Source organism: Emydura macquarii, unplaced genomic scaffold (assembly GCF_026122565.2).
Source record: "Emydura macquarii macquarii isolate MOO-44397 ecotype Brisbane River unplaced genomic scaffold, CSIRO-AGI_Emac_v2 contig_1039, whole genome shotgun sequence".
In the NCBI taxonomy this organism is placed as follows: domain Eukaryota; kingdom Metazoa; phylum Chordata; order Testudines; family Chelidae; genus Emydura; species Emydura macquarii.
In genome coordinates this window covers 1,230,532-1,246,196 of record NW_027131176.1, presented here as the reverse complement: position 1 = coordinate 1,246,196, position 15,665 = coordinate 1,230,532, and the positions used below count along the sequence as shown (strand labels likewise).

The window sequence follows — 15,665 nt, the reverse complement described above, 5'->3', positions numbered from 1 at the left end:
CAGGATCAGAGCTGACACCCAATATACTTCCAGGATATTATTTTAAAAATATTACTCTGAGAGCTACACTGTAAACAATACACCAGCCATAAGGTTGACTTTTCAGCTATTATCCTTTTTGACTGAAATTAGACGTACAAAATCTGTAGATGTATATGAAACCACATAGTAAAAAGAAGTTTTCAAGTCTCCCCTACTTCAGAGTTTTCAAGGATCCTGCCAACAAAGATTAATAGCCCAAAATGTATTCCCTGTTAAATCCAACTCACCTTGCCTCATCTTATTTTCTATTGAAGTGTTACACTGACTATTTTCCAGAGCTGTGACTTTAATTTCAGCAATTTTAACTAGTGAAGGGAGCCAAAAATGGCCGATATTATCTTTTAACAGAACAGGTTCACTTATTGGCACTCTGGCACTGGCTTTCTCTGCTACATTTTATCTTAGAAATCAGTGGAGAAAAAAAATCCTTCTAGATACTCCAACAAGATTTCATACAGCACATCTTCCTTTAAGTATAGCTGAACTCAGCAACTCATACATGTATACCCTAATTTCCACCCCCAATCCTCCCACACACACACAATAAGATATAGTCATAATAATATATAAAAGAATTGCACATAATTTGGATCTGGGCCACCAGCCCAGTTCTCCATCTGCAGATTTAAAGGAGATATACTCCAGCCTTGGGCTGAAATTTTATTTAAACAGCCTGATAAAAATCAGGAATAATGATCCATAGGGAAAGAAGAGCTCATTAGCCTGAGTTCGCCTCCTCTCTACAGATCAATGTGTCATGGACCCATATAAAAGAAAAAAAATGGTATGTGCTGGCAGGTGAAGCTCTCTGATGGATAGGTTGCCTTCCACCAAATCAAGATTTGCAGCCTGGCCCAGTGTAATAGGCCACTAATCAGGTAGAACAGAGCCTTAGGTAAGGAATCTTCCTGATTATGCAGTGTCTTAAAAATTGAGTGAACGTCTATCTAAATGTCTTGTGAGATTTTAGAAATTCTCAGCTACAAAACCTTCTAATATCACATCTTAGAACTCTGGTTAATCAAGTTTCTAAGATTCCAGTGGCATTTTAAAGTAATAAATCATTTCTCTTTATAACTATTTTGCTCACCACCAAGACTAAAATGTAATCAGTTCCAACTGATCCACACATGTTAATTCCATAATAAATAGCATTATCTCACCAGATAACATATCTTTCTGTATTAGCACCAAAAGTTATTGTAAAGCTATAATGAAAAGTTACTCTTAAAATAAGTTTATGTCAACAATATCTTATCTTATTTGATGATGAATTAAGAAAAGTAGGTCTCAATTTATTTTCACATACAGAACATGAAATATATTCTTTACTTTGCAAGATTTTTATATCTGTTTTAGTGTAACAGAAGTGGGTAATATTTTATTTACCTAGAGTGTCTTAAAAATGTAAACAGTGGGATAGCCATCATATGTATCTGTTCTTCTATCACCCTATTTTCTTAGAGAATGACAAAAAACATTCACAATATAAACAGTCCAAGATATTTGGATAGCTTACTTACATCATACTTTGCAGTTCAGGAGTAAAGCTTGTTGATTTCCCTGTCCCTCTTCCGCTGCTTGAAGAGGCAATATTTGACATCGGGCTAGCTGCAATATTGCTCATCTGAGTAAACAAAAAGAAACAGAGCTTGCAAATGTATTTAATTTAATAAACCGAGGATATGGGAAATGGCAGCCATTATAAACCACTTCACAAAGTGTATGTGGTTTAAAATATCCAGCTTCCTATACTATGTTTCATGTTGAAGTTGATGTCTTTTACCCAGCACTGCAAGAAAATTATTTTCTTCTCTATTACAGGACAAATTGAGAAAACCACACCGTTCATTTTAGTAAATAGATATAAAGAGGAATCAGTAAGAGCTGTAATAGTTCCACCTCAGTGACTGCTATGTATGCTTGCTTTACATTAGGGATTCAGAAGGAAAAAAGCAATTCAGGAAAGACCTGAGTGAAAAATACAATACTTATAAAAGCCTTTCAATATAGAATAGAAGCCTATTTGAGTTGTCACCTGTATTATCCACAAAACAGAAAATGCGGTCAGCAACCACTGCAACTAGCAGTCATTCAAAATGTGTGCTGGGTTTGTATTTGTGTTCACACTTCTCCACTGGCTTTATTTTTTATTTTTTTTAATTATCTCAGGGAACCATTGGGTTCTCAAATAATCCAGGAAGCATCAATGCAAGATTATCTCAATCTCTGTTCAGGAGCTCACATTATTATGGGCCGTACGTGTGGCTTTCATAGGTCCAGTCTTGCAACAGAACACATAATCTTAGGCTCACGCAGCAACCAAATCCCATAGGGACCTTATTCATATAGGGTTTGTCTACACAGGGAGACGATGAATTAAACAGAGATGAGCAGTTAATGTGCATAACAAGCTGAAGTGCATTAAACCAAGTTTTCATTCAGAAGGAGAGTGGCCTTAGTTCACTATAGTTTAATCCTCCTACGAGTGACTAAGGCCCTTAAAATACTGCAACCAAATACTGAATTATTTAAAACATAGTTTCTCAACCTGTGGTACATGTACCCCTGCGGGTATGCGAGACACAGGCAGAGGGTACCCGGGGAAAAACAGAGTGAAAGGGAGGCGGGCGGCAGCAGCCCACTTCCCACCCGGTCACAGCTCCCAACTGGAAGGCAGGCGGCAGCCACTAGCTTCTGGGGGAGGCAGAGAGCAGCCCCCCGCTTCCTGTTGGGTCCCGGGTCCCAGCTCCCAGGTGGGAGCCTGGTGGCAGCCTTCTGCGTCTTGTGAGCTGGGCTCGCAAATGGCTGGCAGCCACCCGCGCCCCAGCTCCAAGCCAAGGGACAGCCTCCAGCATCCCGGCTTGAAGATGGGCAGCAGCTGCTTGCCCACATCCCCAGGTCCCAGCCAGCACAGAAGCTTCCTCTGCCCCAGCTCAGATTGAGTGGCAGTCGCCCACCGCCTGAGCTGGCAGACAGGTAGCAGCCGCTTGCAACTTGCCCAGGTGGCAACCCCCCCTCTCTGGCTCAAAGCCCAGTGCCCAAAAAACTTGTCAATTTCACTGCTCTAGCTGAGCAGTGAAATTCACAACTATGACAGCCCCAGATTTCACCAATTAACCTCTTTTCCTGTCTCTCTCTCTCTCTCTCTCTCTCTCTCTCACCCCTCCGTCCCCCTGTCTCTCTCTCACCCCTTCCGCCTCTCAAATCTACGGCAAAAAATTTGGCACTGTGCTTTATATTCCCCAGCATTGGCATGCCCCTCAAAGCCTCCTAGCTTTGGCCAACATCACCTCTAGCCCAGGTACATACTTGAGTTGTGCACCCCTGGTGTAAAGGTAGTAACCCTACCCACACTAGATCTGACATCTATCATATCATGGCCTTATATACTCAGCTCTTCTTCCAACATATGGCTCACATTAGTCTGTAAATATAAAATCCCGTGGAAAATTGAGTGTTTGGGTACTTATTAAAATTGTCAGAAGTTAGGGGGTACCTGCTACTGAAAAGGTTGAAAAACACTGCTTTTAAAAAAAATAAAAAGCTGGGTAATAAATGTGTATGACTTCAACAGTGAGATATTCAACTTTAAATCTGATTTACCCACTTAGGACTTTTAGATGAAAATGGCACTATCTATAAAAGGCAGGAACACAAAATGAACAAGAAAATTTTAAAATAATATTTAATGATTTTCCTGGGAGAATTCCTGTAAAATTAAAACAGTTTATTCCAACCTGAAACCTGAACACACAGTTTTACTCTAACCAGATCACATATTCTGAATTTAGCTCAGGTATTTTCTCTCTCTAATAAAATGCAAGTCAAAATATCTTTAAATCATGTCATCTATAATCTTAATTTTCTGAAAACTAACAAAAGAACTATCAGACAATGTGTAACACGAATATTTCTTGAAGACCACCAAATAATAAAATTAACTTAATGAACAGTCAATATAATTAAAAATAAACACACATATTTATGTTTTAAATATCACTCATTAGAAGCAATATAAAGAGTCAAATCTTATCCAAGTATATTTCTATATGCAAAAATATAGTCAAATACTCTTGGCTGTCTTGTTTTTACCTCCAAAAAACAGTAAACATTTAGCAACACTAAAACATTGCAGGCACAGTATATTTTTTCCTCCCGTCTGGTTTTCTAAGAAATGGTAAACCCTCACTTATCCAAGATCTGTTCATTTCTTATGTTGTTGTTATTACTAGTAGTTGTGATAATAAAAAGCAGATATTATTATTTGTTTTCAGTCATATAGATCCCAGTTATAATTTTACCTTTAACCTAAGCTGCTTTTTTTTTTTAAACATAACAATACAAAGTGTATACCAAGACATCTTTCCGACATTAACACACACACACGAGATATGGTTAATTATGTAATGTTTTAGTTTTTGGGTTTTTTAAGAAAGATACAAAATGTAAGATATTTTCAATGGGTTTTTTTAATTATGGTTACTTTTAAAAGGTTAAGGATAAATAGCACAGACATGCATCAAAGAGAGAAAAAAACTAGTAATATACACTTGTATCTAAAATACCTAGATGGAGTAAGTTGTTTTATATTAATGCTTTCATGTTATAGTATAAGAGACTTTCGCTTATTCTCCAGAAATTGTAATTTAAGCCACCACCCTACAAACACAAGCCCATGGGAACTTTACTCACACGTTTAGTCCCACTGAAGTTTGACTTTAGTCATACGACTAGGTACACACGCAATTTTAAGTGATCACAGGATCAGAGCCTTGGTCAGGAGTTACCATATAGTCTCATAAACCTAAACAGTGAAATCAGTGAGTTTAAAAAAATTCAGTAAAGATGTCTATAACTATAAAGAAAGATTATGTGCTACTTCTAGCTCAGTGCTTCTAAACACTGAAGGTGCAATTGGATTATGCACCGAAACACAGACTTGGAAATTTAAATCAATAATATATTTAGCCTTACTTTTGTTTTACACTTACTACTCTATTTATTTTATTTATAATTTATATAACAGTTAATGTCTAATTTTTAATAACTCAAAATATGTATATCCAGTCTTGGTAATGTCAATATTCTTAAATCAAAAGGTTATAGAGAAGTAGAAATACATTTCAGTAAAGCTGTGCAAGGCATTAACACTAGTTTTTGGCTAGAATTTTCTTGCCCTTACAAATTTTTAAAGAAACTATGATTAAAGTTAATAATTAATAAGATAAACTAAGGCCCCAATCCTGAAAACACACATGCTTAACTTTAAACATGAATCCCATTAACTTCATTGGAACCACTTGCCTGAGTAAAGTTACACATGTATGTAAGTGTCCGCAGGACTGGGATCTTAGATTGTAACATTATTTGGGCTTGTCAAAAAAAAATTAAGTACATGGCATGCAGTTTTATTTCCCTCGTCTTCCCTCCTTCCCACTCACCAAGTAAGGACCAATCATACAACCCTTATTCACATTAATAATTGTTACAGACATGGGTATCCCAGTGTTGCCACCTCTCAAGATACTTGGTGCTTTAGTTAAAGCTCCACACATTGCAGACAAGTGATTATATGATAATCTCAGCTTTTTTTTTTTTTTTTTAAATAAAGTTTCTTGCCCTTGGGGCTGCAGTGAAAAGCTTGAAAGTATGACTCATGCACCCTAAAGCTCAGAAATTAAAAAGCAAATAAAGACTCGGAAAAAAATTACACCCCATGATTTTTTGTGCTGCACTACATATAAGTAATCCTACTGACTTTAATGGGACTTTTTGAAAAATAATTGTGCACCCAGGCCACAATCCTGCAAAGGGTTCGACCCAGAAGTGTAACTTTTAGAGTGCCATTTATGCTCATGTGTTTAATGTCAGCACAATTACTTGCTAAGGCTCCAGTCCTGCAAACACTTACACATGAGCAGTTCCATTATACCCAATGGGATTACTTACCTGCATAAGTGTTCGCAGGATCGGGTACCAGGATCATACCAGCTCTACCCATTCATTAAACCACTGTCTTCCTACCAAAACCAAAATATTTAACTTTCAAATCAAGCAGGTGTACAGCACTTTCTTGACATGATGAACCAACAGCTCATGAGGCCCTGTCATAGCCTTTAAAATAATTACTTCCCCAGCCCACATTTTGTTTGATGGTTTAGATAATTAACTTCTTTACACATCAAAGTCCCATCATCTGCATGTTCTATTTCCTTCTTCCGGACATTAAAATAAGTCAAAGGCAGAAGCACTCTCAAATCAATTTTCTCCAATAAATATAGCTAACATGGAACTGAAAACCTACTGTAATCGTCAACGGGTCAGTGTACTACAGTTGTTTTAGCTTTGAATTGAAATACAGCTGTTTGCCATATTCCACAAAGTGAATTCAGATGTTCAGATCGGGTCAGAGATTATTTCAACATGCCATAGTTTTATCATGAACTATAGCAAAGAAAAGATTACTTTTGATTAACACTATTTAAAACTAGTAATTATGAGGCCCTATCTAAATCTATGCTATACTAGCAAATTATTTTCCTCTAAAGAAAATCTGGCATTCAATTTTAAAATTAAAAAGTAAATAAAATAAATGTATATAAATAATTTTATCAATGAAAACACACGCAAAAATCCCAATCCTGACTTCTCAACACCTTTGACATAAATTAAATATACAATCACATAAGAAACAAGGCAAGTAACTCCCTCATATCCCAAACAACCTGGAGTGGACAAACGCTAAATCTCATATGGTTGAGTTTAGACCAGCGATTTTCACTAAGGTTGAGTGCCTGCTGTTTCGTAACTTGTCTGTTGAGCCTATGTCCTTCCTGTGTAATTCCCATGTGATATTTACTCAAGCTTTTGGTAAAGGCACATAAGGGCTGGTATTTTGCATTTCCTCATAAGTTTGTATAAATAGATGAGCTATGCATGGTGCCCTGACTATCAACAAATTTGGGCTATTTTGGATCAAGCATGGGAAGGGATTATGTTCTAAAATCAGGGGATTCTCACAGAAAACATGATCAGCATCTCCCTATATTTTACAGATAGGTACTCAAGTGCTTTCATCAACCACTGTTCCAGCAGCATCACAAGGGCTTCTCAAGAAACAAAGGATAGGTTACAGAACAAAAGGCCCACAAAAACTTCCATTAACTCAATTAAAAGTTACTGACAAACACCACCACAGAAAACTTAACATTTGTCTACTCCGGAATCCAAAGAATTTCTGCAACCACAGTGAGGTCTGAATCCAGTCTGCTTTATCTAAAAAGTCGCTTCAGAATGGGAGGAACCTGAATCAGAAAAGGCTCATATATAACATACAACGAAGGGTTTAAAAAAAATCTGCCACTGGACTATGCAAAAATTCAGCTGTGTTTTCTAACAGAAAGTCTTCAACTGGGTTGTTTTTGTTCTAGGAGTCCCGACTCCCCTCCCATTTACACTTGATTTACATCTACACAACACCTCTGAAGTCAGTGCCATTAACTATGATTTACGTAAAGCGATAGGAGAACCAGGTTATATACTTCTGTGAAAAGTAAAGAGTCAAATCACATAAAACTTTACAAAGTTCCGAGAAAATTAGATGTTCCCATTCAGCATGAGATAAGGAATATGTATTTACTACCTTTCCTACTTTAAAGATGCAAAAATAAATTATTGATACAATAATTCTTTCTGCAGACTTGCATCTAGTTTTTGGTTCTGCATCAGGCCCTCATTTCACTTCTTCCATACTACATTTTGCATATGATCTGAAATAATGCAAACTGGGATACATTTTTACTTAAATAAAACTCATACAAAACAGGAAGGAAGGAAACCACTGAATGCTAAGATGCTTCTGAGCAAATACTGCATTAAAATCAGTGTTTTTGTTTTAAACATTCCAGTCTTTATTGCAACTTATACTTAAACTTATACTTGCAACAAAACCAGAAATGTCACTATCAAGTATTGTATTATGTGCAAATGCTCAGCACTGTGCAAGGTGTTGTAAAAGAAACAGTCCCTGCTTCTTTGGAGTTTAGGAAGTAAGGGTTGAATAAACCACATGTATTCAGGTCTTTGGTTTACTTTATACAAAAAAAATGTTAAGTCAGCTCCACAATGGAGTCCTTGTGCATGATTAGGGCTTTTGCATGATAATACAAATAATAAAAACAAACATGAGAAAAACTAGTTTCAGAAGTATATTATCTAGCTTCTAAAAAATATTAGAGAATGGACAATGAAAAGAATTGTACACTGGACCATGTAGTGTTTCATTAACCTACTACTTCTTCCAGTAACGGTCTGAAACCTGAAACTCTAGATACTGACAACTTCACTGATATTGTCCTGGAGCTACTCTAGCAGGTTTGAACTAAGCAGCATTTAGAGTGAACTGGCCTAGCTATGCACAATGAAAGTATTCCCCAAATTATAGAGTTACAAGTTTTGATGCATAGTTTGACCATCTACACTATGAATGTAACACTCCTTCACCAGTATTTAGGTTTAAATTACCCCAGTCACACATATGGAGATTACTGAACTATTTCTATAATACATGAAAAATGTCATAGCATGTAGGAGTTGTAGCAACACACCTAACTTCTCTACACCTGGCCTGGTAAGAGCCAGGCAGACAACGCAAGAGGATAAGTATTCAAGATGGACTAGTCCTTGACACAGAGGATTTGGGATTAGAAGCAGGTTGCATCAGATCTTTATACAATCATGTTGTTCAAATCAGGGGATGGTATCAAAGTAATCTTAGTCGTCTTCTTTTTGAAAAATTTATGAAGCAACATTAAGTTAAATGCATATGCTGGTGGCAAAATTCTTGCTAGTAAATTATTATGTCTGCTGCTCTTGCCGTTTTCTCTGATTACTTGCTGCACTAAATTCTTACTTTACCATTCTATTTAAAGCGGAAAAAATAAAATTCACCTTACTATTAGCAGTTCACCACCACCTTCCAACTTCACACCCACAACCCTGGATTTATCAATGTCCTGTATAGCCAATCTTCAGCCATGACATTTTGTCTTGGGATAGGAAGTATTTGCATAGCCCAACTTCTATTCAGCTTTGTGACATAAAAACAGACCAATGGTTGGTTCAGACCAGTGGTCAATCTAGCACAGTATCTTGTTTTCAACAGTGCAAGATGCTGCAAAGGAAATGAACAGAACAGGGCAATTTATAGAGTGATCCACCCCATTGTCCAGGTCTAGCTTCTGGCAGACAAGAGGTTTAGGGACAACCGGGTTGCCTCCCTGACCATTTTGGTTAGTAGCCATTAATGGACCAAGTTTCCATGATCATATCTAATCCTTTTTTCAACCCATTTATACTTCTGGCCTTTACAGCACCCCCTGACAAGTTCCACAGGTTTGCAGTACATTGTGTAAAGAAGTCCTTCCTTTTTTTTTGTTTTATACTTGTTGCCTATTAATTTCCTTGTGTGACCCCTGGTTCTTGTGTTATGTGAAGGGGTAAACAACACTTCTTTATTCTCTTTCTCCACACCATTCATGGTTTTATAGACCTCGATCATATCCCTCCCCTTAGTCATCCATTTTCTAAAATGAATAGTCCCAGTCTTTTTAATCTCTTTTCATATGGAAGCTGTTCTATACCCATAATCATTTTTGTTACTCTTCTCTGTACTTTTTCCAATTCTAACATCTTTTCTGAGATGAAGTGACCTGCATAGAGTATTGCATAGAGTATTCAAGACATGGGCATACCACACATTTATATAGTGGCATTTCAAGGATCCTAGTTTCCCCTGATAAAAAACCAAAATTCTCTGATAAAAATAATCCTTGTTTTTCCATGATTAAAATGAATCGTTGAACTTTAGTTTCCCTAGCCACAACATATAAAGGTATCAGTTGAGCACGTTTTAGTGATTTATATCCAATTTTTAAGCTGACAACCCAAGCCCCACCACCCAGGGCTGACAGCCAAAGCCTTGCCAGTCCCAGTTAGATCAGATAATCAGAGTTCCACTGTATATGGTTTTTGGGGGGTTTTTTTATTTTCCCACAAAATGTAAAAACTAAAGATTTTCTGTAAAAACTCATATTTTGTGTTTTTCCATGCCAAACAGATTTCTAGGCATGATGGTAATACAGAAACTATCTATCCCTTTCCTAATGGTTTCTAACATTCTGTTAGCCTTTTTTTTTATTTTATTTTATTTTTTTTAACTGTTGCTGCACACAGATGTTTTCAGACAACTATCCACAAGGATTCCAAGATCTCCTTCTTCAGTGGTAACAGCTAATTTAGACCCCATCATTTTGTATGTACAGTTGAAATTATGTTTTTCAATGTGCACTACCTTACATTTATCAATATTGAATTTCATTTGCGATTTTGTTGCCCAGTCACCCCGGTTTGTGAGATCCCTTTATAACTTATTGCAGTCAGCTTTGGACTTAACTATCTGCAAACTTTGTTACCTCACTTGACTCCTTTTTCAAGATAATTTATGAATGTTCAACAGCACTGGTCCCAATACAAATCCTGGGGGAGAGTCCTCTATTCATCCCCCCCCACTCTGAAAACTGACCATTTATTTCTACCCTTGGTTTCCTGTCCTTTAACCAGTTACTGATCCATGAGAGGACCTTCTCTGTCATGCCATACTTTGCTTAAGAACCTTTGGTGAGAGACCTTGTCAAAGACTTTCAGAAAAGTCCAAGTACACTATATCCACTGGATCACCCTTGTCCACATGTTTGTTGACACCCTCAAAGAATTCTAATAGATGGGTGAGGCATGAGTTCCCTTTACAATAACTGTGTTAACTCTACCCCAAAATACTATGTTCATCTGTGTGTCTTATAATTCTGTTCTTTTCTACAATTTCAACCAATTTGCCAGATATTGAAGTTAGGCTTACTAGTCTGTAATTGCCAGGATTGCCTGTTGCCTTGTTTAAAAATCAGCACATTAGCTATCCTCCAGTCATCTGGTACAGAAGTTGATTTAAGTGACAGGTTACATAACACAATTAGTAGTTTGGCAATTTCAGATTTAAGTGCCTTCAGGACTTCAGTGAATACCATCTGGTCCTAGGAAGTTTTTATTGCTCAATTTATCAATTTTTTCCAAAACCCCCTTGTTGACACCTCAATCTGGGGACAGCTCCTCAGATCTGTCACTTAAAAAGAATGGCTCAGGTGTAGGAATCTCTCTCTCACTCCCTGCAGTGAAGACTGATGCAAATAATTCATTTTGCTTCTCTGCAATGGCCTTGTCTTTCTTGACTTTTAGTACCTCAATCATCCAGTGGCCCCACTGATTGTTTGGCAGAATTTCTGCTTCTGATGTACTTTAAAAAACTGCTATTACCGTATTTCCCCATGTATAAGATGCACCTTTTTTAGAAAAATTTGGGGTCTAAAAACTGGGTGCGTCTTATACAGTGGTACTTACCGGTGATGTACCGTAATACATTTATTTTCAAATTTCAGGCCCCAAAATTAAGGTGCGTCTTATACATGGGAGCATCTTATACATGGGGAAAGACGGTAGTTTCTGTGTATTTTGCTAGTTGTTCTGCAAATTCTTTTTTGGCCTGCCTAATTATACTTTTACACTTGACTTGCAAAAGTTTATGTTCCTTTTTATTTTCTTCAGTAGGATTGGACTTCCAATTTTTAAAAGATGTCTTTTTGTCTCTAGCCACCTCTTTTACTCTGTTTAGCCACTGTGGCTTTTTTGGTCCTCTTGCAATGTTTTTATTTTTACGTGAGGTATACATTTAATTTGAGTCTCTATTATGGTGTTTTTTTAAAGTTTCCATGCAGCTTGCAGGCATTTCACTTGTTACTGTTCCTTTTAATTTTCATCTAACTAGCCTCCTCATTTTTGTGCAATTCTCGGTTTTGAAGTTAAATGATGCTGCAGGGGATTTCTTTGATATTTTCCTCCCTACAAGGATGTTAAATTTAATTACAATATGGTTGCTATTACCGAGCGGTTCAGCTATATTCACCTCTTGGACCAGATCCTATGCGCCATTTAGGACTAAATCAAGAATTGCCTCTCCCTTGTGGATTCCAGGACTGGCTGCTCCAAGAAGCAATCATTAACGGTGTCTAGAAATGTTATTTCTGCATTCCATCTGGGGAGGATATGTTCCCAGTCAATATGGGGATAGTTGAAATCCCACCATTATTATTGTTTTTTGTTGCCTCTCTAATCTCCCCAAGTATTTCACAATCACTGTCATCATCCTGGTCAGATGATTGGTAGCACATTCCAATTGCTATATTCTTATTATTCAAATCTAGAATGTCTATCCATAAAGATGCATGGTACAGTTTGATTCATTTAAGATTTTCATTATATTTGACTTTATGCTTTCTTTCACATACAGTGACACTCCCTCACCAGCACAACATAATCTGTCTTTCCTACATATTTTATAACCTGGTATTACTGTGTCCCATTGATTATCATTGTTCCACCAAGTTTCTGTGATGCCTTCCCCTATATCACCGGTACCTACATGTAACACGACCACCAGCTCCTCCCCAGTCTGTCTAGATGTCTCGATAGATACACAAACTTTGCACCTGGCAGGCAATTCACCATGCAGTTCTCCTGATCATCACAAACCCAACCATCTATATTTCTAATTATCAGATCCCCCATTACTATTACCTGCCTCTTCCTAGTAACAGGCGTCCCCTCTGCTTAAGAGGTATCCTCAGCACGAAAGGATACCATTACATCTTCTGGAAGGAGAGTCCCAACCATGGGATTGTTTCCCTCCGCTCCCGCTTGACGTTCTCTTTCCCCAAGACCTTCATCCACCTAAACACAGAGACCATCAGAAAGGGGACGGGGCTCAGCACAGAGGTTGTCAGAGCAGAGGTGGGAATGCTCCATTGTGTTCCAAAAAGTCTTGTCTATGTATCTGTCTCCCTTAGCTTTTCCAGTTCAGCCACTCTGATCTCAAGAACCACACTCTGTTTTTGAAGGCCATGAGACGCTTGCACCAAATGCGCACACATGCCACCTGCCCACAAGGCAGGTAATCATACATGGTACATTCAGTGCAATAAACTGAATAGCCCCCATGCTGCTGCTGGACTTCAGCCTGCATTATTTTTTACTCTAGCTGGGGGCTTTTTGGTTGTTTGTTCTTTGTTTGTGTGTTTTGGAGGGGGGAGGGCAAGTGGGCAGGGTTATTGGCCTCACTTTATTGAATATTTATTAGGTGTATGTGGTTCTCATGCTCCCTCTCTAAACTTCTTTGCAAAATTCCTGTTTGCTAGTTTCTCTGGTCACTTACCAACTGGCTTTTTAAACCTGTGTTCTCCCTGATTTAGCCCTCACACCTCGTCAAGGGATCCTAAAAGAACTAAGGCTCAAAGGATGGCAGATTACAGCTTCGTTAGGAAGCTCTCAGATTTGCCTAGCATGCTACTAGGCTCAGCATACTGTCCACCAAATAGACCACACTATAAACTTCAATGAAGCAGACATACAGCAAGCACCCACAAAATAAATAGACAACAAACTCACCTCAGGGGTCACGTAGGCACTTCTCTTTCACCTAGCGAACTCCCTCACAGAACTCCCGTTTGCTGCTCATGTTCGCTAGCTAGACATGAGAAACATTGATTCTATAACAGTTATTTTCCTTCTTTCCACTTGATGAGATAAACCTTGACAACCCAATCATCTGTTCTGACTAATGCACATTGCCTCTATAATTCCGGTCTGAAAACCAGGCGAGCACAACAAACTGTTTTCAACTCTAGAACATCTACTATGTATAAACACCGGAAAAATTCTGTCCTCAGATGTGGTTCTCATAAATTTCAGTGGGAGCAATGCATGTACATGCAAAAATAAACTTAAGCCCACTGACTTTCTTCAAAACTCCTCTCCATCTCAGGACAGATAATCAGTCCCAAAAGTTCACATCTGTACCTGACAGGAATGCCCCTTTGCACATATTAATTTATTTTCCTTAAAAGAGATTATCTCAAATCTATAAATAAGCAAAGTTTTCTTTCTTAATCAGTTTTTTTAAACCAGTTTTACTAGATAAAAATAATTCTGCTTGACCTGACCGAGTTTATACAGTAAACCACTGGTTCTGTTACATACCATATAATACAAGGGGCTTGTCTACACTTGATATGCTACTGCTGCACCATTTTAGTGCTTCTGCAGAGACACTACCTACCAACAGGAGGAATTCTCCCATTGCTATCGGCAATCCACCTCCCCAAAAGGCGTTAGTTAGCTCGATGGAAAAATTCTTCTGTCAACCTAACCCTGTCTAAAACAGGAGTTAAGTTGGCTTAACTCCACTACTCAGGGGTGTGGATTTTTCACACCTGAGTGATGGTCAACCTAACTTTTCAGTGTAGACCAGACTTAGGTCTCTATCTTCTTACTCCAAATGCAACATATTTTGATAGCTACAGTTTGTCCAAACATGAATGTAATGAGAGTTCTTTAAACCACTTTGCCAGGAATTTTGGAAATATTTTGGGCACAGCCACTGAAAGACAAAATGTTGATTAATTTGATTGATTAATGGGATATAGAGACCTCCAGCTGAAAAATCATGCTAAGGATGCAGGATTCTGTATAGGAGATATTGAGTCACAGGCATTTTTTATTTTGAATTAAATTAGAATCTCTATGGTTGGAGGTCTTTCTTTTCCTGGAGGTGCTCGTGCTGAGTGGAGTCAGAAATTAATCTCAGACTCCTGCCCATCTCTCTTCACAGAATATACTGTGCTTTTTGCAGACAAACCTGCCATACCAAGCTGCCACTGGCAGTGGAATCTGAGCACCAACAACCATTTAATGCTTCCCATTGATGATTTTAACTAACTAAAGACTAAATATTTAGTAAAGAACTCAAGTCCGAAATCCAAGGCTGCAAAATTCCTGTAAGTAATTTGCTGCTTCTGTCTAACAGAGGTCTAAAGCCTCAGTTTGGATTGGTGAATATAAAATAAAATTGATGAAAAATCATTGTGCATAACTGTTTGGAAGATAGTACTCAAAGACTAGTTGTTAATGGTTTACTGTCAAATTGGGAGGACACACCAAGTGGGAACCTATACAGGTCTGTCTTGGATCTGATACTATTTACAAAGCCCTCCTTGAATTGCGGGATGATTGTCAAATAATTTCAGTTGAGTTGCAGACAAGACATAGAAAAACTGCAGAAAAGAAAAAATTGAAAAAAATTGCAATAATTTGGAAAAGCCAGAGAAGACCTATTTGTTTAAGAAAAATTTGCTGGAACAATATAAACACTCGAGTATTATGTTATGCTCTTTTTTTTTTTTTTTCTTTTTAAATAAGGAGGCATTTTGCTGCAACTATATTTCAGTCACTGAAAGAGATTCTGGTTAGATACCAGAAAAAACTTTCTAACTATACAGATAATTAAGGAGGTGGTGGAATTATCATCATTGGAGGTTTTAATAACAGGTTAGACAAACACCTCTCAGGGATGACCTAGGTATCCTTGGTTCTGCCTCAGTATAGAGGGCTGGACTAGATGACCTCTCAATCATTTCTATGATTCTATAATAATAAATAAGAGTAACTAAAAAATGTAA

General features: G+C 37.7%; 2 protein-coding genes across 6 annotated transcripts in view; one reads left to right on the top strand and one right to left on the bottom strand.

Annotated features, from left to right (window-relative positions):
* Nucleotides 1-15,665, top strand: part of RUNX2 (RUNX family transcription factor 2) — a 190,373-nt gene that overhangs the window by 38,409 nt on the left and 136,299 nt on the right. The window lies entirely within an intron of this gene.
* Nucleotides 1-15,665, bottom strand: part of SUPT3H (SPT3 homolog, SAGA and STAGA complex component) — a 475,306-nt gene that overhangs the window by 455,594 nt on the left and 4,047 nt on the right. For 3 of the 4 annotated variants that reach the window (XM_067544944.1, XM_067544942.1, XM_067544943.1), the window contains exon 3: nt 1,566-1,669. In XM_067544944.1, the coding sequence (XP_067401045.1) occupies nt 1,566-1,669 (104 nt within the window). Of the gene's footprint in view, nt 1-1,565; nt 1,670-15,665 lie in introns of those variants that run through there. The other variant, XM_067544945.1, reaches the window with a different exon arrangement.